The sequence below is a fragment of the Priapulus caudatus genome, unplaced genomic scaffold, assembly GCF_000485595.1.
Source record: "Priapulus caudatus unplaced genomic scaffold, Priapulus_caudatus-5.0.1 Scaffold228, whole genome shotgun sequence".
Taxonomy (NCBI): Eukaryota; Metazoa; Priapulida; class Priapulimorpha; order Priapulimorphida; family Priapulidae; genus Priapulus; species Priapulus caudatus.
Window position 1 is genome coordinate 601087 of NW_014577289.1, and position 22010 is coordinate 623096.

The window sequence follows — 22010 nt, forward strand, 5'->3', positions numbered from 1 at the left end:
AATTGCATACAGTAGTTACTCCTATGGGAGAGATGTGAACGTCCTATTTTGGAGCACGCCAGTCGACCTACTTTCCAGCCACGTCCACTTTTTGGCAAAAATGGAAATGGCCATAAGTCAGTTCAGGTTCAATGGATTTTACTCGTTTTTGGTATGTGAATGAATAAGGACTGGCCCCAAAACATATCACACGGGTTTTGATCTTTTTTTAAATTATGCAAATAAGGTAGATTTTGGCAATCTAATCGAAAATCAAAATGGCGATCATTTAGGCGTAGCGCCATCTCTCGCCCAGATTTCAGACTTTCAGATCTGAAACATATTATTTTCGCATCAAACCTAACCTGAAACAAAACAGTTGAAATTTCTATTAGTATAAAACAGGAAGAATAGACATTTGATCACATTTCGGTCTGTCATAGTATGAAACACTTACCAAATTTTAAATATCATCTCCCTCTTCTATCACACCCAAGGTGAGCTATAGTGTCATTGACACTTTCATTTATATAATGGTTTGCTTTTGTATGCTAGAAAGGAAATTGTGCGTAAGTGTGCGCATGGTGAAGCTAATATTACGCTGTCAACGTTCAACCATCTGCAGATAATCCTCGCTTCCTCACAATCCATCATCTTTTGCCCTTCCCCATTCACCATGTTCTCCTCTTCCTCGTCCTTGTTCTTCTCTTCCTCATTCCTGTTCTCCTTGTTCCCTTCCTCATTCATGTTCTCCTTCTCTTCCTCCTCCTTGTTCTTCTCTTCCTCCTCCCTATTCTTCTTCTGCTCATCCGCCTCCCTATTCTTCTTCTTCTGCTCACCCTCCTCCCTATTCTTCTTCTTCTGCTCACCCTCCTCCCTATTCTTCTTCTTCTGCTCATCCTCCTCCCTATTCTTCTTCTTCCTCGCATGCAAAGAATACCCAAGGGCATGATCAAGAAATTTCAAAATCTCGAGACCTCTCAGAACATAGATTATATAGACTATGCTATAGATTTTTTTTTATATAGAATATGCTCTGATACTGCAAAGTTTAACGTTAAGTATACTACCACATTTATTTAGTTATGTTAAATGATGTAAGCAGTACGAAACCCCAATGTAATCAATAACATATATTTACTATACAAAGGTACTATACAATTCATTTTGACTTGCATACTATATGAGTAGTACCATGAACATATGCACCCTGTTCATGGTACATGTGTTCATGGTAATACAAAGACGTGTTTGAACTTTCTGTGAAGTTTTAGTGCAGTATCTGGCAAGGATGGCGTAATAATAGTTAAAAGATTGTGAAAAATAGCACTGTGTCGATATACATAAATGAGAAGTAAATATAGAAGTACGAGAACTTCATTGCCACAAGGAATAAATATGCGCTGAATACCTCCTTGCTTTAGAACGTGTCACACACTAGGCTCGTTTGAGTACAGAATCGACCGACGAGAGCTCGCACTAATCGATTCTCACTCCTGAGCAGCAGGTTCCTCCACCACACCACCCATCCCCAACGCAACGCAAGCATGCACCATCAGCGTCAACTCTTCCACCTCGGTTACTATGACAACCGGCTCTTCCACGCGACCCCGCGCGTCGCTCTCCGTGGACAGCTGCACGTCTAGCTGCGTCGACATTCCCGCGGCGACGAGGCCCGGTGTCGAGCGCACGACGACGCCGCTAGATGGCGCCGGCTGCCTCACCTTGAAGCGCGACGGCTCGACGCCTACATTACGCAGCAGGACAGAGCGCGCTTACCTCCCACCCGCTCCCACCGTGCCAAAGTCCACGACCGACGGCACCAGCTGAAACCCACGCAGCTTCGACCGCAGCGGCGGCGGCGGGCTGCGCCCGAGTCGACCCCCCGGAGACGGCCTCGCGTGTTTCCGCGGCGACGGCGATCGCCGCAGCTTCGCGGGCGACAGCGGGGTCGCGAGGTCGCGTGCGGCGGCGTGGCACGGGGTCGGGTTGGCGGGTCGTGGAAGCCGGTCAGGCGCCGGCGTGCTGCACATGCTGCCGGGAACGCTGCCGCTGTCCGTCGAGCCGGCGCCGTCGTCGGCGGCGACGAGAAACGCCTGGCCGAGCTCGCTGCGGAAGTACGGCGGCACGTCGCGGTCGCGCAGCGCCAGCCGGTGCGCCTGCTCGCACGCGACCTCCTCCCACAGCCGCTCCCAGTGCTCGGCGGTGAGCTTCGGGCGCGGGGGCGCCGCCGCAGGGGTCGACGGCGGGGTCAGGGTCGCCACGTAGTCGGCGAGCGTCCGCTCATCGTCGCGCGGCGCGGCGGCAGCGCGGCGGAAGACGCCGAGCAGGTCAGCGGCGCGAAGCCGCTCTTCGTCTGAGCGAGGGTCTCGCGTGCGCCTCGCGCGAGACACGCCGCCTCTCTCCGCACGCTCCTCCTGGTATCTCCTCAGGCCGGCGATCATCGCGTCTCGCAGCTCGGCTGTCATCGGCGCGTATCGCAGAAGGTTTCTGATCTCTAGGATGCGCGGGATGGCGACCGGGGCGGTGGCGGGCGCGCGGGATGGCGCATCACCGACGCTGAGACCTCTGCCGACATCCGCGCCAAATCTGACCTTCCGCTTGACCTCGGTCGGTCTCAGAGGCTCAGAGAAGTCGCGGGATTTCAAGCCCTTGGGGACAATGTCAGACACATCGTATGGTCTATCCCATCTGATTGGCAGGCAAGGCTTCAAGATGGATAGACCTGAAAAATTCAAAATATAAACTATTGTCACACAAAGCGGAACTAGACAAGTGATTGATCAAGGTCGTCAAATGGTAAGTAAGAGCATAGCTGGTTTGATCATATATAAACAATGTGACTATTGGTGTGAATGTTCCAATGCTGTTACATATGTATATATATATATATATATATATATATATATATTTATACATATATATATATATCAGGAGTAAATAATCACAGATTAGTGGTTATTTACTCCTGATATATATCATCGTTATTATTACCTGTAATTTTTGGCGACTTAGAAAGTGCAGATTCGATGACAGCGGTGGCTGGGTCAGCTCTCGCCTCAGCTAAGTAACTACTTAGATCCTTCTCCTGTAGCAATTCACCTCCATTCCCATCTGTACGGACAAAAAAGTAGCGAGGCACCTGGTCCGTAGACAAGTGAGCATTCTTTCCTGGCTGAACATCCACTTCTCCATTGGCGAACACCTGTTAAAATCCGTGTAAATTAACTAGTCTCATTATTTATTAAAAGGAAAACTAAATAAATGAATTACCTACAGAGATGTTAATCTGCTCTGACACTGCAGCTGTAATAATGAATAATCATAATGTAATAAGGAATAAGGAATATTAGAAGAATTACTCGGAAAAGAGTCAGTAGTTTAAAATAGAGACAAAGCCCTTTGTCTACGGCGGGAAGCAGGTCGTTAGGAGGGTCGACTGGCCGCTAGGGAACGAAGAACAAAGGAAGGGTTTGGTCACGGTCGCGCCCAGGGGTCACGCGGACAGCCGTGACCAATGGGAGCGATGAAGTTAGAACAAAGAACGAGCGGAAGTATAAGAAACAGGGAGAGCCAAGAAACGCGGCTAGTGCGATCTCGAATTTACGACACGTCACGTTATCTGTACCGTTGCGACAATCTAGAATACCCGTCAATAAGTAAGTTGTCTTTTGCTATGTCGCGTAACTATTTGTATTCGTCGGCTCATTCCGTGAGCACATATTATATGTAGTCCGGCTGGAATAGTAAAGATGTGTTGAGAGCGTAAGAGAAACGTTATTACACAGCATCAAAACGAGATACAAATAGGTAAGTAACAGACAGCCAAACGCATTACACATTACATCAGGATCAAAGTAATATATTGTATCATATATTATCTCAATCTCTTATTTTATATCACCTTTTTAATTTAGACGTTAAAAGGGAGCATACATGTCCCCAGTAATCGAGACATAAGGGAACTACTGAGGTCGTAGAGAAACACTGGCAGTGACTGCCCTCAGTCTAACTGTCAGAATCTTCAATGTGATGAAGGCAGAACTTATAAGAAGATTACTATAGTAGCCGTCAAAACGGTAAATCTGCACACCTTGAAAATGCTGCCGTTTGCATCTTTCATGTTGAAGCAGGTGTCACCGTTGAGTGAGAACTCATAGTGACTGCCCGTGTCACGACAAGCATTTTCTTCTGCAGAATACTGTAGCTCGCCAGATGGTGCTAGCAGCAAATGCTCCCCATTTGTAGCACTGACCTTCATATACAACAGTAATGACAAATGGTCGATAAGCAGAATTATAAAATCAAAAAGAATCGCCGCATACAGTTATCCTGTTTCTTGATTTTAGATCAACACTACATTAAAAAGAATTTTTTTAAGTAGTTTCTAATCCTTTGCATAGATTTCATCAGAAGTAGATAATAGGGATAATTCCCTATTATCTACTTCTGATTTCATGCAACAATAAAATACAGAAACGATTTAGACCTATTTTTACGATACAGAATTAGATTATTTGGACATGTTGCTAACATACATCGTAGTTGCCCTCCTGAGTAATGGTGATCATATCTCCATTTCCAAACACTGTAGTAAGCTTGTGTTCATCAGGGAAACAGCAGACAGTAGCAAAACCTGGGCTTTCCACTTTCACTTCTCTAGCTAGCTTTCCATCTATATATGTGCAAATCATTTTGAGTAAATTACGACGTGCTGAGCATTTAGCATCCTCTTTTACGATTACCACAATCTGTAATATAGTTGCAGCCTAGTTACTTTAAATTGAAAGAGAGACATGCACAGTGTAACAAAAATGGTACAAAATCACTGGTATAATTAATATTATTAATTAATTTGATTCTTTATATAGCAAATGAAAGAATATTGTAATAATGTTAACACTTTGCAGGTTTGTAGTACCAGGAACCCAAGTACACTTTGGTCCTACCGAAGTACCCCACCTTGTACCCTACCATAATACTCTGATCCATGTTCTTACATTGGAAGTAATATCAAGTGATCCAGGGTAGTAAATATACAAATTATTATTATTAATAATTTGTTATTATGCTATACCTATAATATTCATAATAAATGTTCATAATGTAAACCACACACATATGGTTTTATGGTATACTATATGGTTTCATAGATATGTTCGTGACGCCACGTGAAACCATGGCTACACAGAGTTAAACTGCACGTGAATCCATATAACGTGACCACTACAGAGAGTTATATATAGTATGACGATCACCGTTCTTAGGATGGAAGGTCGTTGTGATGCGAGTGCCATCGCAGTGTTGCACGGTGCGGGAATCATCGGGCCTCCTCACCACGACTACCTGCGTGCGAACATTAACCCAAGGTACTTTTAAAAGCAGGAAGTAATAATGCAGACCAACTGAAGATACACACCCACGCACAGATTTCTCTGGAGTTCGAGAGCAGTTCATTGCAAGAGAGAAGATAATTGAGTTTCTGCATTTCTCCCATCTATGAGCCCAACACTTAAACAGGGGAAAAAAAGAAGGAAGGGGAGGAGGAGGAGGAGAAGAAGAAGAAGAAAAAGAAGAAGAAGAAGAAGAAAAAGAAGAAAAAGAAGAAGAAGAAGAAGAAAAAGAGGATGAAGGAGAAGTAGTAGTAGAAGAAGAAGAAGAAGAAGAAGAAAAAGACGAAGAAAAGGAAAAAGAGGAGGAAGAAGGAGAGGTAGAAGAAGAGGAAGGAGAAAAATAAGAACATGTGTGGGTAATTTTATCTGGGATGACCTGCAAGCAACTTCACAAGTATCCACTACCTCATCATAACTTATGATCAGCATATATTGCAAAAAGGCAAGTACAATCTTCCGTAACCTTGACATCATCTGGGAATGAGGGTTGATGGGTTGATGACTTAGAAACAATAACTACACTAGCGCCCTCTACCTCATCGTGTCTCACGATGAGGACCTCCTTGCTGCTAGGGTCAACTGCGACGGACGAGTAGATGGGCTCGCTAGCGCCCTCTTCACACGTGCCGGCAGCGGTCGTGTAACGCGTGCCGTCGCTAGCCGTCACGTCCCATCGCAGCGACGCATCACCATCAGCGCTGTCCACGTCGCACCTGGAATATTCGTGATGCTTTGAATGTGCAAAGAGAATGGGTTAAGGAGATCAGGTGGCATCGAACAATGGGTCTAGTGATTATTATGATCTGATATTTTTGAGACGGACAGACAGACAGAGAGAGCGAGAGGGAGAGAGAAAGATCAGGGAGTGGAAATGGAGTGGCAAGGAAGAGGAGGAGGCAGAGGAACGGGCAGGCAGAGGGACAGCGAGAGAGTGTGTGTTGAAGAGGAAGGATAGAAACACATTGAGAGGAAAAGGGGGAAAGAAACACTTCTATATATACACATACAAGAACAATAATAGCTGTATAAATCTCAGTATAGTCTGTTTGGGAGGTTATGCACGTGAAGGTAGCACTATCAGTTAGGCATTGAATTATACAAAATCTTTCCATTTGGCTGAAAGCAGGCTCTTGCTACATATCTGCAGAGTCAAACTGACTAATCGGCACCTCACCTGCTTACAGACCCATCACTGTGCATCACGTGCAGTTTACCATCTGGCTGGAAGAGCACAACAGTGCCATCATGTAGGATGTAGCGACAGCATTTCGTTTTGTCATTTTCCGTTCTGTAGGACAATCGTGTGAACACCTGTAAATACATCAGTCGCTGAACGTCAGTTCGTCTGCATCTTATTCTTCATTTCATTGCCGATTATTTGATAACTGAATCCTGCTTGTGTTACGTAATAAGAAACCAAAGAAACTCATATTATATCACCAGTAAACTCACCTCTGAGGTGCCTGGTGCGTCAGTGATTGAGATGTACTGCACACACATTCCGGTAGGACAGCACAGCTGCAAGGACAGTGCCTTCTGTGACGCAAAACACGAAGACAAGCACGGCGTTTCGGGGCCATCCTCATCTGGCTGATTCTCCATCACCGGTGATGCTAGCTTTGCTGACTCTGTCCCATCCACCAAAGCACCGGTCACCTCACTATTAAGCAGGCTGAAGGTCAGACACATACCGTCGGCTAGCCGAGCGGTGAATGACCTTGCACCGCTCTCCTTATTGTGCAGATGCAAGGCCGTATCGCGCTTCCTCACGGAGAGCAACGTGTTTGGCACGTGCTCTTGCAACGACGTCGTCTTTACCTCAATTACACTGCCATCGCAGGGGAACGCGGCCCGTGTTGTCCCTCCGCCGCAGAAGAATTTGTTGCCGAGGTCGTAACCATAGAATGGAAATTCGTTGTCCGATGTTCCCGCTGGTGCATGCACTTTCGGCGCTTCGGCCGCCTTATTGCTAGTGATTGATATCACGCTCGCACGGGTTGCGGTGTGCTTCTTATCATCTTTTGCAGCAGCCTTTGTTTTGCTTCCTTTGCGGGCTGGAGACGCTTTTGTTCCATGCTTCCCACTGCTTCTCCTGCCTTCTTCTTCTTGCTTTGCCTTCTCCTGCTCCAATTTCAAACCTTTTAGGGAACCGGCTCTAACGAACGAAGCGTCAACGGTCGTCGGTTCGGACGGAATCAGAGCCGAGGGGGTCGAGTTACCCTCCACCTCCACAAGTTTTGCCTTCCTCACTTCCTCCTCCTCCACAGCCAACCTGGCTTCATACTTCTCATCTTCAGCCGCCGTCCACTCCGTTAGATCTTCCGCGAAGCATTCCAAGTAGTTTCTGAAGCCGACGTCGGAGTGAACCTTGTACGACCAGTCAGCGAAGCTCTGCAGATTTTTGTTGTGGGGACTGTGCAGAGCGAGGAGCAGGGAGTTGTCGCGCCTCTGCCAGTAGGCGTCGCAGTGCGACACCTTGTCTCTCGCCGCGCTCAGAACCTGAAGCAGCGCCCGCTTCTCGAGCAGGTCGACGTAACAGAACTCCGACAGGTCTCTCTTCACGTCGGGTCCGTCCTCGAAGCGAACGGTGCTGCTCGTCAGGCGCAGGCCGGCCTGAGATGTGTTCTTCTTCAGTATGCTGGTCGTGCTTGCATTCGCGCTCACAATCTGCTGCGAGGCGGTTGGTGACGCGCAGGTCAACACGTTCATCGTGCTGGGCGTGCTCGCTTGCTCGTAACTGTCACTCATGGAGGAAAGCTTCGCGGCTGATAGGGTGGATGACCTGCTATCTTGATCAACAATGCTCGACAGCCGATCTTGATGCTTGCTGGCCGCACCCGTCGACTCCGATACAGACTTGGACTCGTATTGGCTGTCACTGTCAGACACAGCAGCATTACTGAATGTGCCCTCTTGCTGACTAGATTGTGAGGAAGAAGCAGTGGTCTCCGCGCCAGCGTTCAATCCCGATTGCATGTCTTTGTTCTGAGAACTAGGAGGCAAAGTCTCCCAAAATTCTACTTCCGAGCGGGAATTCTGTCCAGTGGAGGCTGGCTGTTGGGAATACGCGCGTGCAGAAATGCTATCCGTTTGAAGCGGTGTAGTGTAAGGATCGTCCCAGGCGATGGGGACCGAGTCAGCGGGGCAGATGCACCCATTACGGTTAGCGAATGCTAGCGACATGCTCTCCAGGATGAAGTTTTGAAGGACGAAATCAACATGTGCATCAGAATGCACAGAGTTCTTGCAGAAGTGCAGCAACTGGTGAAGCCGTGCCTCACGCTCTTTCGAAATGGCATGGGGCTGCATCTCTTCGAGTTTCTGTAAAAGCTTTGTGAAGACACTGTGGGATATCATGCTCCATTCTGTTTCCTTGGCCGATAGAAGAGAGATTTCTTTCTCGTCGCGAGCCTCTACTGTGCAGTCATTATGAGCAATGTGATCACCATATGTTACCACTACTGGTGTGTGATGATTTTCCTTCGCGCTTGAACTGTCCATATCTCTGTGTTCAATCATGCCAAGCTTATCTTTAAGCACGTCCAATTCTTCCTGTTGCTCAGTACTGCTATCCTTCAATGTAGAAAAACTCTTTCCTTCTTCCGTAGCAACAACTTGCTCGACAATGCAGTGTAGAATAGAGGGAACAGAGACTTGCTCTGCTGGCAAGGAGTTCATCATGGACTGGTAATAACTCATGTCAACGTCGCTGCTGGATTCATCTCTGGCAATAACAGGCACATGTATGACTTGAGTATGACTCTTGTAGTTAATGTACTGCTGTTTCCATGTCAGAAGTTCGTACAGTTGTTCTGCGACAGTATCAAAGAGAGAGGCACCCAGTGCTTTCCTCTCATCTGTGTTGTCTTCGCCCCTGTCATTATGATCTACACTAGCTTTGCACGTTAGCACTGCAAGTTCTTGTAGGAATGAAGAATCAGATGCCTGCTGTAGAATACCGCCAAGGTCCGACCAGAATTTTGAAATTAGTTCATCTTCATCGGCACAGTCTTTCTCCACCTGAAATCTGATGACCGCAGATATTTTCACACCGACGTCAACGACGGATGAGATTATACCTGCATCGTAGAAGCCGCTGATGAGAACATAAATATCTGGTCCATCTAGCGGTTCGTCGTTGATGTATTTCGATTCTTCATCCTCCTCGCCTCGTTTTTTCAACTTGGTTTCCTTCTTCATTAGCGGTTCAGGTGTTTTCTTGTCCCCCTTTTTGCCTCCTGCACTCTTTGATTTTCGAGACTTATCCTTAGCACTTCCTTTGACATCTACTTCTTGTTTATGCTCTTTCTTCTGCTGGTTAATAGACTTCAGCCACAGCAACTTGAACTTGATCAACTTTGCTAATAGTGGTACTGGGATTGGCTCGCCTGTATCTAATATGGCTTTGACAGATTCACATATTTCAACAAACGCAGGAACCTCTTTTATTTTTCGGTTCTTCGGATTACCCAATTCTTCAACATCTTTGAAAATGTCTTCCTTGGTGATGGTAGTGAATCGTTTTCTGGTTCCAGTTTGCACAGCATCCACTAGTGCATCTACAAATATATTTGATATAATATGAATAAACACATTATATCAGTATTATTATATTATCAACACTTAATTAGAGGCACTGACAGTCTAATGACATTGACATGCCTGTGACTCTCTTGTACTCGTAGTAGGCTGAACACTTGTGTGGATAGCTTTATTTAAGGTAGCTCTTTGCTCTGCCACGGGAGCGATTTTTTCCTCGCTGTGGTGGAGCGAAAGGCTATACACACGGGTAGAGCTATTCTTGTAGAGCGAGTCCTCATAACTTATGACATTCAAGGTCCACAGGACTGTAACGAAGAATCCGGCACGTCACCGTCGATCAAATTGAAAGATCAACACTGCGTAGTGCATTAGGAAGCTGTCTATCTTAACTGGAGAAGAAGGGAATAATTACTGGAGAACGAAATATTAACTAGAAAAGAAGGGAAAGAGGCTTCCAGTACGTATGCTATGAAATGACAGAAACATGGGCAGACGAAGATTCCCCTTGCTTAACGAAGCCTATTCGTAGTGTTGATTTGTCTCTATATCTCTCCCTGTCTCTGTCTGCTTGTCTGTCTGTCTGTATCTGACTCTCTCTCTCTCTCTCTCTCTCTCATCTCTCTCTCTCTCTCTCTCTCTCTTCTCTCTCTCTCTCTCTGTCTATTTGTATCTCTCTCTCTATCTGACTCCGCTCTCTTTCTCTGTCTAGTTACCTGTATCTCTTTCTCTGTGTGTGTGTTGTGTCGTGTGTCGGTGGGCTGTGTGTGTTGTGTGTCTGTGTGATTTGGGCTGTGTGTGTGCGGCGTGCGTGCGTGCGTGCGTGCGTGCGTGCGTGTCTGTCTGTCTCATATAGTCCTTTGAACTTTGAAGACTATATACAATGTCGGTTAAAAACAGAAAAAACTTGAACGAATACGTAGACTGGGACTTTTGGCGCTGGATTCCAGGAAGAGTACAAATGATAAGCAATATTTTATATTTATTTCAACTAAAAAGCATCTTATTAACGAGGCAATATGTTGCATCAAACTCCAAGCAGCTCCAAAAAATACAATTTAGTCATATTCTCTTAGCAACGTTCAAATGCGTCCTTAGCAACTGACATGGAATGTACATAAATTCACTACGCAGTAATACTAATACCTAAATCTGTGCTTTCGGTTAAGTTAGGTACGATCCAAACAACACTAGCTTTCCATTCATCATCTTCAAATGCAGTAGATTGCAAGGCGCTTTCCCAGCTACTTATTCCAGCACTTCCTCGTCCTTTTCGTTTAGACATGTTTGTATTTCAGCTGGCAAAACTCAAAAACACCGCGTCTTCCACGACACATGCCAGATGGCGCAACATGCGATTAAAAGCAGTTTATACTTCCAACACCAGATGGCGCAACGTACGGTTGATAATTTGATAACTCTTGCAGTTGCAGTGTTTCATTTTTGTAAACAGATCCGATAAGTACTGTTACATGCATTATATCGCGTTTATCGACTGTGTTGCGATGTGAACTGTACAGCAATGCATAACAGAGATTACAGTACGGAGCCTGAGCAAGATAGTGACCAGGTTGATGTGCAAATGCAGGCTGGGGATGGCACTTTGCGAACTCGACACCGTTCGTCCTCTACTTCACACGATGAAGCTGCAGGAACGAAATACCCGTTTGCTCCTGGCGCCCCAATGACTGTTAGAGCTATCGCCTCGGACTCACAAAAAGAAAATACACATCAGAAAGACGAACAGACGCCTGAAAACACTAGCCAGACACTAACTGGCAGATGGTTTAGGCGATTCCGACGAAAACATCATGTCATGCCCCACAAACCGACAGTTATTGATCACATAAAAAACATACTATTATGTCCACCGATTGGCAGATTTGCGAGGACTCTGACGTTGCTGCTTTTGGTGCTGTTGTTATGGGGGGTCCTGTGGTCACTGACAAGGGAAGCTGCATTGCCTGGAGGCTATCTCTTTGCTCTCCTAGCCGTAGTAGTGCTATCCATGATTGGAGGCTGGCTTGTCACTTTTATTAGATTGCCAGCTTTGCTTGGTATGTAAAACATTCATTTAAATGTGGGCAGTATATAAGGCTACAGTTGCTTAAATTTTATACAATTATTGTCTCATAATTATATAGCGGTGTGATGCAGATAGATCAGTACAATGACCATGCAGTCAATGTTATAAATCAGTAAATTAAATATAATATATACAGTTATCACTATCAGTGGTAGAGTTGTATTGAATGTGCTCATCATTTGTGTGATTATATATATAATACACCATTACACATGTATATATGACATGTGAATACTTATGTTCAATGTGCATCATGGTAATCTGTTTCAGGCATGTTGGTAATGGGCGTCTTGTTGAGAAACCTGCCGGTCGTGAACATTGCCAAGGATCTAGACAGAGACTTGTCCTCGGTGCTTAGGTAGAGCATAACAATCAAACCTGTGTCAGCAGACAACTATGAAGAATGAACACCTGTCTGTCTATAAAGGACAATTGAATTTTTCTTGAGCAGCCATTATATAGTAAATCCACATGCGTAGAGTTGAAACCTGTCTATAATGAACACTTTTGAAGTTTGTTTAATGACCCTCATATACATCATTGACTGTCAATGTGATGTCTGATCTCGAAAATACATTTACATTTTATCATAACTACTGTAATCCTGGTACATGCTTACAACAACCAAGAAATCATTTATGTGTGTAATTCATGCAAGGATTATGACTGTATTGTGTGCTGCTAATAATTATTGCTTGTTTAGGAATGTTGCGCTGGTGGTGATCCTCATCAGAGCTGGTCTCGGGCTGGATCCCGTTGCGTTGCGGAGACTTGCATTCGTGTGCATCAGGCTTGCCCTTACTCCCTGCCTGGTTGAGTGCATAACCGTGGCAATAATGTCTCACCTACTGCTCGGATTTCCCTGGGAATGGGGATTCCTGCTAGGGTAAGGCTGTTATTTTATTGTTTGTAAATAAGCGCTGTGGCAATTTCGTTATAAACCAAATATGTGTATGCACAACCATGCACATCTGTATAATTTATTTACAACAGGCACATACATGCATCCAAACATGCCGCACATACATACGAACGTGTTCTGAACAAGAATTCTGTGAATAAGAGTTTGTGATGGGTCGTTGTTTTAGGTTTGTTCTCGCGGCTGTCTCGCCGGCCGTCGTCGTTCCCAGCCTCATCAGCATTCAGCAGCAAGGTCTCGGCGTTGCTAAGGGCATCCCGACCCTCGTGATTGCCGCCGCTAGTGTCGACGACGTCCTTGCCATCAGTGGCTTCAGCGTTGTTCTCGGCATAGCATTCTCCTCGGGTAAGTCATCGAGACATCCTATTTATCTGGTGTGCGGAGAGGGATGCTGCTGTGGATGTAGGTTTTAGTCGTAATACAGTGGAACCCCGATTTTACGCGCCCCGATTTAACCCGAATTTGGATATAACGCGATGAGTCGTTGGACCCCCTTTTTTGGCTCTTATATAGCCACATATATATAATCCCGATTTAGTGCGACTCCACTTTTTTCGCGATGACATTTTATGGACCCCAACCATCACGTTATAACAGGGCTACACTTAACTGTACAACCAAATCTGTATAGGAGGGTCGTTCATGTGAAATAAAAAAATCGAGGTGTTTGCGCTGTTGAGGTAGTTTCATTGCATAACAGCTACTGAAGGGAAATTCCAAAAGTTTCCTTCATATGCAGGTGTTTGTTGATCATTGATAATTATGCGTCCGTCGAGTTGTTCACGAGATGAACTTTAACAGGAGTAAATTTGATTGTAACAGATTAGATCAAAAGAGATATTGAATAACCTAAGCTTGTATAACACTGTAGTCGTAACAAACCGTAGATAATTTTAGGCTTCTTACCTCATAATCTTATCACAAGAGCACAGACCTGTGTGATTGCATTTATTGGGATGTATAGGCATACACTTACTACAGCTGCTTCAATTACAGGTAGTCTTGCATGGAGTATAGGACGTGGCCCGTTGGAACTTCTCCTAGGAATATCGTTTGGCTGGCTCGCAGGAGTTATCACCTGGTATCTTCCAAACTTCTCTGAGGTAAGTTAAGGTGTCAGGGATCGAGTTTCGGAGCATAGCTGGTAATCCCAGGGGTGAATTTCCTTCAAGATTTCTCATGGATTTGGTATGACCACTTCCGGCAGTTAATTCATTAAGCTAATGTTGACATATTCAATGTGTATTACTTTGTGAATTAATAATTGCAGCCTAATATGTTGTAATAGTTGTTTAAAAAAAATCGAACTGAAGTGGAAAATGCAAATGGCCACACGATCATACATGTTCGTGCAATCTGTGTGTACATGTAAGGTCTTATCTGCTGTAGGGTATAATAGTTAAAAAAGATGAACACGATTAACTGAAAATGCATTGTTTTTCATTCGAGGCAGCTCTTCATTCTAGGTTATATGGTACATGATTTCTACTTTGCATCATACTTTCAGGGGAATGTTGTGCTGCAGCGATTCTTGCTACTCTTTGGTGGAGGCCTGTTCTCAGTGTTTGCCAGCAAGGCAGTGGAGGTTTCAGGTGCAGGTGCTCTTGGCTGTCTGAGCATGGCATTTGTCTCTGCCTATCACTGGAGAAAGCAGGGCTGGACAGACGGCAATGTAGGCAAACAATTTTCGTAAACAATAAGCTTGCACATCATGCAAACATCAAAAACATACTGCTGTAATTTTATAGAGAGTGAAACGATTATGAGGCATTGTAACTTGTACTGTACAGGATAACATTAATTGTTTATACCGACTGATGTTAATTTGATCTGTTAAATGTGTAGGTTCATCGTTTTAATATTTTCGTTGTGATGTCTTCTGGGTATCCACTATCCTTACTAAATTGTAAGCATGTTAAAATGCCAACGAAAAACGCAAGTATTTGGTTTTATGCCAACATTGAATAAATGTGGCTCCCTAATTGGATTAGTGCTGATTGAGTTTCAGCTGTTAAAATAATGGCTTAACATAAGTGCATGGCTGGTTGTTTCAGAATCCTGTTGCAGACATCATGGCTGCATTGTGGGTTGTGTTTCAACCAACTCTGTTCGGTCTCATTGGAGCTGAGATAGACATACATGTGATACAGCTTCAGACGATCGGTGAGTGTGCTTTACAGGTAAAATAGGTCAATCTGCACTGTTGCCGAATGCCGGAATACCTGATACCTTTTGTCATTTATAAGTGTATATAATGCCAAATTCATGTTCATCAAATGGTTTATTTCGTTGCATTTATTTGTTATGTACTGTTTCTTGCATGCAGGACTAGGAGTAGCTGTCCTCGCGGTGGGGCTGTTTTTTAGACTGATAGCTTCTGTCTGTGCAGTCTCCTTTGCTGGGTTCAGCTGGAAGGAAAAGGGCTTCATCTCTCTCGCTTGGCTTCCCAAAGCTACTGTACAGGTTGGTCTGTCTGTTCACTGATGTGTACACTATGTGGAAAAACTGCAGGTGTCTTTTTCTATGGAAAGGTGGGATAGTGTACCCACCCTCTTTTTTCAATCCTACCCATTTTTCATCACAAAAATATTTTATTAAGAAACTTATATTGTTCAGTGCAGTTATTATTGTTATTTGAAACAATTCCCTTGAATGCATTCAGAAATCATTAAATGTGCCACTTGACTAATGACATTATTCTAATGAGGTGTCAGTCATTGGTTACTTGTGTTCATATACATGCACATACACAGCATGAATGTGCCCACAAGGTCATCTCACTGTGTGGTTTTTACTTTGAAACAGGCAGCTATAGGTTCAATTGCGCTGGAAACAGCCAGGGAGAGAGATGCGGGAGCCGTGAAAGAAGACCTAGGTTTGCAAGTAAGTGTAAGCGGTATTTCCATGGCCGTGCATCATCGTTGCTTGGCTTCATTTTGCATTATTTTGTTAAATGCAAAGCTGAATAATATGTGTACATATGTGCCAGTAATGAAATCTAGATGTGTGCTACAGTCAACGCTGCATGTGCAGGACACCTCTATACTCTTAACACACACCTGTCTCTAAGGACACATCTGGTGTTTTATTTTAGCAGCACTTGGTACCCTGGTATATAGGCTTCACTATCTTCATTCTGCCCATGTATCCATTAGCATTTATACAAAATGTAACTGTGATTGTCTTGTAAGATGGTCTGTTAACTATGTTGTTGTTTGACAGGTGCTGACAATAGCTGTTCTTGTCATACTAATTACTGCACCGATTGGAGCGGCTGCTATAGCGTTGTCTGCACCTAGACTGCTAACACATGACGCCACCTATGGGCAGGAATCGTCACCAACGCGTGCCAATGAACATCAGCCAGTACTAAGCGAGGAGAATGCGTGTGATGCTCGATATGAGATATCTACGATGTAGAACTCATGTCAAAAGCAGTTACATTTTGTTTTGTTATTTTCTTCAGTCATTTTTAAACTCGGTTATTAGGTATTTTGCTGTTTTATAAGTTTGATTTCCTTTGTTCATGGCACACAGTAGAGTTGCAGAGATGATGAACGCGTGATCACGAGTGAATAAAAACAAATTTATTGTATTTTATTTACTCCTACTGTTTATAGATTATGAGGTATGGGGGGGGGATCAGAAAATGAATGACATTTCACGCAGGGGCGCATATGGCACCCTTATCATTTTGATAATAACTTTTGGCTATAGCATTTTTAGCTCGCCTTGACATCGTCAAGATGAGCTATTGCCATGGGGTGTCGTACGTCCGTCCGTCCGTCCGTCCGTCTGTCAACATTTGGCTACGGTCAACTATAACTCAAGAACCGTTTGACCCATATGTTTCAAATTGCATATAGTTGTTACTCCTATGGGAGAGGTTTCAACGTTCTATTTTGGAGCACACCAGTCGACCTACTTTCGAGTCACGGCCACTTTTTGGCAAAAATGGAAATGGCCATAAGTCAGTTCAGGTTCAACGGATTTTGCTCATTTCTAGTATGTGAATGAATAAAGACTGGCCCCAAAACATATCACACGGGTTTTGATTTTTTTTTTAATTATGCAAATTAGGTAGATTTTGCCAATTTCACTATGCATTTCAGTGTCTGCCTATGGTCAACGATAACTCAAGAACCGTTTGACCCACATGTTTTAAATTGCATACAGTTGTTACTCCTATGGGAGAGATTTGAACGTCCTATTTTGGAGCACGCCAGTCGACCTAGTTTCGAGCCACGCCCACTTTTTGGCAAAAAAGAAAATGGCCATCTAAATTCATTTTATTTTGTTAAATTTTGGTATGTGAATGTGTAAGGCTAGCCCCAAAACAGTTGTTACTCCTATGGGAGAGATGACAACGTCCTATTACGTTTATTACGTCCAACTGGTTAACAACTCTACAATCATATCTATATACGTGTAATATTCGGTTTTAGATTCTTCGTTACAGTAATTTGACTGGAATATTTTATGGTTTTTATTTGCACGATATTCGAAAACCTAAATGGCGATCATTTAGGCGTAGCGCCAGCTCTCGTCAATATTTCAGACTTTCAGATCTGAAACATTTATTTTCGCATCAAAACTTATGCATATATCATTATCAAGAGTATATAATGGGAGATATGCTATATAATGGGAGTTCTCTCATATATACTCTTGCTTTATATATCCCCCCTCCCTCTTCTATCACACCCAAGGTGAGCTACAGTGTCATTGACACTTTCATTTATGTTTAAGAGTGAATAAATAATAAATTGTTCTTATATTCATTCCTGATATTATATAAGTTCATAACTTACGAGCGATAAAGGTCAGAAAATTGGTGAGATGTCACTCTGATAGCATATGGCAGCTAAATGAGTTCTAAGTCCCGTTTCAGCAACAGGTAAAGGAGAAGGTGGTATCTATTGTCTAGATATTTTTGGTTTTCATCCTTTTGATTATTACCTTTCTGTTTGTCAATTTTTATACAACTGCTATACTGAATATATGCCATAACACAAATATTGTATAGATAGATACATTAGTTTCACGTACTGCACAAATGGCGTTGAAACCAGTCTGAACCCTTCTTTTATGTATGATATTTTAAGAAATGTGAGCACGTGTGGATAGAGCAATGGTACAGTAGGTTTTACGCGCAATTATTATAGACGCTATAAGTTTTCTGTGCCCGGGTTTTGTGAATAAATGTAAATATGTCCATTCTGTTACGTTATAATATAGAGAAATTGGTTGCCCTTTTTAAATGTTGTTATCTGGCTTGACACTGACTATCGGCAACTACAGAGAAGATAGAGCTGGCGTTCTTGGGTTACTTTTTAGCGAGAAGAATTGAGATAGTAGAGTAGCTGTACATGTCGGGAGTGAGAGAAGGGGAGACAGAGAGTAAGACCGAGAGCGCATGAGGAAGAGAAGAGAGAGAGAAAGAGAGAGAGAGAGAGAGAGAGAGAGAGAGAGAGAGAGAGAAAGGGTTAAAGAGTAATAGGGATTGGTAGATTGTTGGACTGGTGGGAAAGATATAATAAGTGTATGGGCGATGTGTGTATCTCTATCATGAGTCTGCGAACGTGTATTCGTGTGTTGTATGTGTATACGTGTATTGTGTGTGTATACATGTGTTGTATGTGTAGCTGTGAGTGTAGCTGTAATGGGTGTATGTATGTGCATATGTATATGTGTGTTGTATGTGTGTATAGATGTGTTGAATCCGCATAAACGCTCAAAATATGCGGATGAATGTATAATTAACGACGTGGAAGCAACGACAAAAAATATTGGATTTATGAGCAATCAAACGAACTTTGATATTTTAATCGTTTTTACGTCTACCGTTAAAAATGTCTAATGTCATCTAGCACACTATACATTATTCTGCACATGTATGCGGGACACACAGAGACCTGAGCAACAGAGTAAGGCTGTTTCAAATGCGAAACCCGAGGAAAGTAAGTGATGGTATTTGCAAGGTTTATCATGGTAAAGTGAAATTTGATCATTGGAGTTTTTTCCGTTCTTCTCTACTTCCAGTAAAGTTAAAACTTTTTCTACGGCAATCCGCAGTGTTGATCTATTAGATCAACATTGACTCTCCCCTTACACTATATCTACTCTTCCATACAGTCCCTTAGATTTTGAAGAATAATTTTTACGGGGTTATGAGAACTAGTGTGATAAGCGGATCGCTACATTACGTCATCTGTCACGCACTGTCGACATTGGCGCGACATAACTACGCCTGACGACATTTCCGCCCGAAGAGTTGACACATGACAAATCGTAATTAACATTGATGCAAAATAGCGGCTAAGGAACTTCTTCGTTAAATATGCAACTCGGCTACAACGATAACAATATACATGCTCTCTAACTAAAATACTGAATATGAGAATATAACTATGTAAGAATCAACGCGTGTGTGAGTGATCATTGCGGTGGTGGTACGTAACCTCTCATTTCCCTGTGGATCCAGTTAACGTAGCTGGATACGCGCGTGTACACGCCTGGGCTGTACGCGTTTCCACAGCTAACGCCCCAGCTCACGACGCCCAACAACGTGTGGTTACCTACGAGGTGAAAGTAAAACAGTGTACATACATTATATATATATATATATTTATATATATATATATACATGTGAGGAAGCTATCTGTAGTATAAATCTGCAGTACACAGCGCTTTCTATAATACATATAATCTATATAAATAATAATCTGTCGATTTGATCAATATTTTGCTCACTCCCTCATAATTACGCTTCCTTAGATTGTGAACGATATTATATGTGGTTTAGAACTAGCAGAAGAGAAAGATGAAGGAAGGGGGAAGAGAAGAGGAGGGTGACTTACCGCCAATGTCGCAGACTATAGGCCCGCCGGAGTCTCCCTTACAGGTGTCGACACCTCCTTCCAGGTAACCGGCACAGAACATGTCGTCGGTGATCTTACGTCCGTAGACGTTGTAGTGACTGCAGTCGGCATGTGATATCAGCGGCAGCGTCGCCGCCTGCAGTTTGCGCGGATAGTAGCTTCTAGCTGAAACACGAAAGTCCACCGGGGATACGTATATAATATATATATATATATGTACATCAAGACCTAATAATACATCAGTAGTATTATGTACATTACTAATAATACATGTATTATTAGCTCTTGATATACATATATATGTCAGAAGTAAATAATTAAAAAAAAATATATATTTAAAAAAAAAATATATATTTATCGCTATACGTGCAACCATATATGCCATTTCTTCGGTATTCTCTCACAGTTTGCGATGTTGCCCCAGCCGGATATGAGGCACTTGGTGCCGGCGAGGTAGATCGCGTCGGCGCTCGGTAGACAGGCCGGCTGCACGTGCCGATTAAAGATGATTCCGTGTCCACTGTCATCGTACTTAATGCGTATCAGAGCGATGTCGTCTGACATTTGCGGTCCTGTGGAAAAAGGAAGATAGTTGCTGAATATGCTTTAAACTGATGCACACACGCGCGTGCGCACGGCCGCACGGACATAATATATGATATATTAATAAAAATATTGTGTATAAATAATTAAATATATAAATATATATATATGGGTGCAGGTAGAGAGAGAGGAGAGGGAAGGTGGGATAGAGAGAAACGAAAGAAAGCAGGGATGATGTCGCATGCATGATGCAATCGTACCCGACACACGCACGTACATGTCATCACTGCAACATTCGATATCGTATCAAAGGTTGCCGTTTACCTATATTCCACTTGCGATGGACGAAAATGTCCTCGATGTCGAACTCTTGCTCGTATGTGTCGGGTTTTCTATTATCCCAATCCCCTACCCGTACAACGTAGTAGCTCTTCGGGTAGTCTCTGTAATATGGGAAGCCATTTAATAATTGTTAACGAAAGTTTTGGCTTGGAAACTCCATCATAGCTTGCTAGGCCCCCCACCAACTGCTGTTGTATATTGTCACTATGATATCAAGAACGGATAATACATTTTCTACACTACTGTTGATAGCGATGGCATATGCTACCAAGGTTTCCCACTAGGTGCTGCTGCTACACGGTGGCAGAAGAGCAAAAACGTACCACCAGCCTTCAAGTTCTCAAAACGATGATATTATATCGACATTACAAAAAAATCATAAAAACTAACGTTCTCCTATTGGGATCCTTTTTCGAAACTGATACATCAATTACCTATAATACATGTAGGCATGCTACATACTAAATTACAATAATATCACTTACATACTAACTAATAAATTCAATATGCGTGAATACGTAATCATGTTACCAATCTACTCCATATATTGCACCTCGAACACAGCGACATTGCGTTGTAGCACTCATACACTTACTCCACACAGTGTGCCGCAGTGACAACCCACCACTGTCCAATAATAGTTGCACCGCAGTGTGATTTAGTCGAGAAGCCCCACTTGGACTTTTTTCGGAGTCCCGCCTGCGTATATATGACGTAGATCAGTATATATCATCGCTTTGACTAACATACTGCCTACAGGTGTGATTTGACATATCGTCTTCTAATGCGATCCGTCGGGGATTCAGTTACGCTCGTTATAAATTCACCGCCGGTCGCTCCCGGACTTTAAATTTTGGGGAAAACATTCGTTAACAGTATAGAAATATACAGAGACACCTAACTATCTAATATATAGAGAGAGCATAGTATATTATTTCTATGGTTAACCGTAACAATGATCCAGAAACGTGTGCATCATGTTAGCAGTAACGATTATTTCGACATTTAAGAAAGATATAGATTAGTCGTTAACATTTAAGTATTCGCGGGGTATGACATCTATATAAGAGATAGACGCGTCTTGTTGCTACCTGCCAGGGATATGCGCCGTAGCTAGCCTCAAAACCCCCGATGACCTTGGCGGACATGGCAGCTGGGTCGTTCGTCTGCTCTGTTATGAAGCGATTACCGCACTCGCAGCAGTCGTCATCGTCTACATAATATGATTAGAGATATTACAGAAACTTGCCCTCTCTCTCTCTCTCTCTCTCTCTCTCTCTCTCTCTCTCTCTCTCTCTCTCTCTCTCTCTCTCTCTTTCTTTCTCTCT

At 43.3% G+C, this 22010-nt stretch overlaps 3 protein-coding genes across 3 annotated transcripts in view; 1 reads left to right on the plus strand and 2 right to left on the minus strand.

Annotated features, from left to right (window-relative positions):
• Window positions 1-1099: 1099 nt before the first annotated feature.
• Window positions 1100-11196, minus strand: LOC106807661 (sperm-associated antigen 17-like). The gene is given in 9 exon segments (XM_014810075.1): window positions 1100-2704; window positions 2974-3184; window positions 4073-4234; window positions 4518-4654; window positions 5238-5490; window positions 5908-6085; window positions 6547-6683; window positions 6825-9957; window positions 11081-11196. Coding segments are annotated over 9 exon segments (5562 nt in total). The 3' UTR covers window positions 1100-1469.
• Window positions 11197-11307: 111 nt separating this feature from the next.
• On the plus strand, window positions 11308-16520 carry LOC106807685 (mitochondrial sodium/hydrogen exchanger 9B2-like). Its single transcript, XM_014810108.1, has 10 exons — window positions 11308-11968; window positions 12268-12355; window positions 12701-12883; window positions 13086-13261; window positions 13913-14019; window positions 14424-14588; window positions 14971-15079; window positions 15243-15379; window positions 15722-15799; window positions 16139-16520. The coding sequence occupies exons 1-10, from the start codon at window positions 11434-11436 to the stop codon at window positions 16334-16336; spliced, it is 1776 nt and encodes a 591-aa protein (XP_014665594.1). The 5' UTR covers window positions 11308-11433; the 3' UTR covers window positions 16337-16520.
• A 2190-nt stretch (window positions 16521-18710) lies between these two features.
• Window positions 18711-22010, minus strand: part of LOC106807662 (neurotrypsin-like) — a 5423-nt gene continuing 2123 nt past the window's right edge. The window contains exons 4-9 of the mRNA XM_014810076.1: window positions 21774-21895; window positions 21278-21381; window positions 20665-20783; window positions 20202-20369; window positions 19777-19962; window positions 18711-19494 (exon numbers count right to left, since the gene is read on the minus strand). Of these exons, the coding sequence (XP_014665562.1) occupies window positions 19355-19494; window positions 19777-19962; window positions 20202-20369; window positions 20665-20783; window positions 21278-21381; window positions 21774-21895 (839 nt within the window). The 3' untranslated portion in view covers window positions 18711-19354. The remainder of the gene's footprint in view (window positions 19495-19776; window positions 19963-20201; window positions 20370-20664; window positions 20784-21277; window positions 21382-21773; window positions 21896-22010) is intronic.

Excerpts from the sequence above, each read along its gene's own strand:
- LOC106807685 (XM_014810108.1), top strand. The coding sequence starts at position 11,434 with ATGCATAACAGAGATTACAGTACGGAGCCTGAGCAAGATAGTGACCAG. Across the intron at positions 12,884-13,085 it reads GAATGGGGATTCCTGCTAGG|GTTTGTTCTCGCGGCTGTCT; the intron begins GTAAGGCTGTTA and ends TCGTTGTTTTAG. Across the intron at positions 15,800-16,138 it reads AAGAAGACCTAGGTTTGCAA|GTGCTGACAATAGCTGTTCT; the intron begins GTAAGTGTAAGC and ends GTTGTTTGACAG.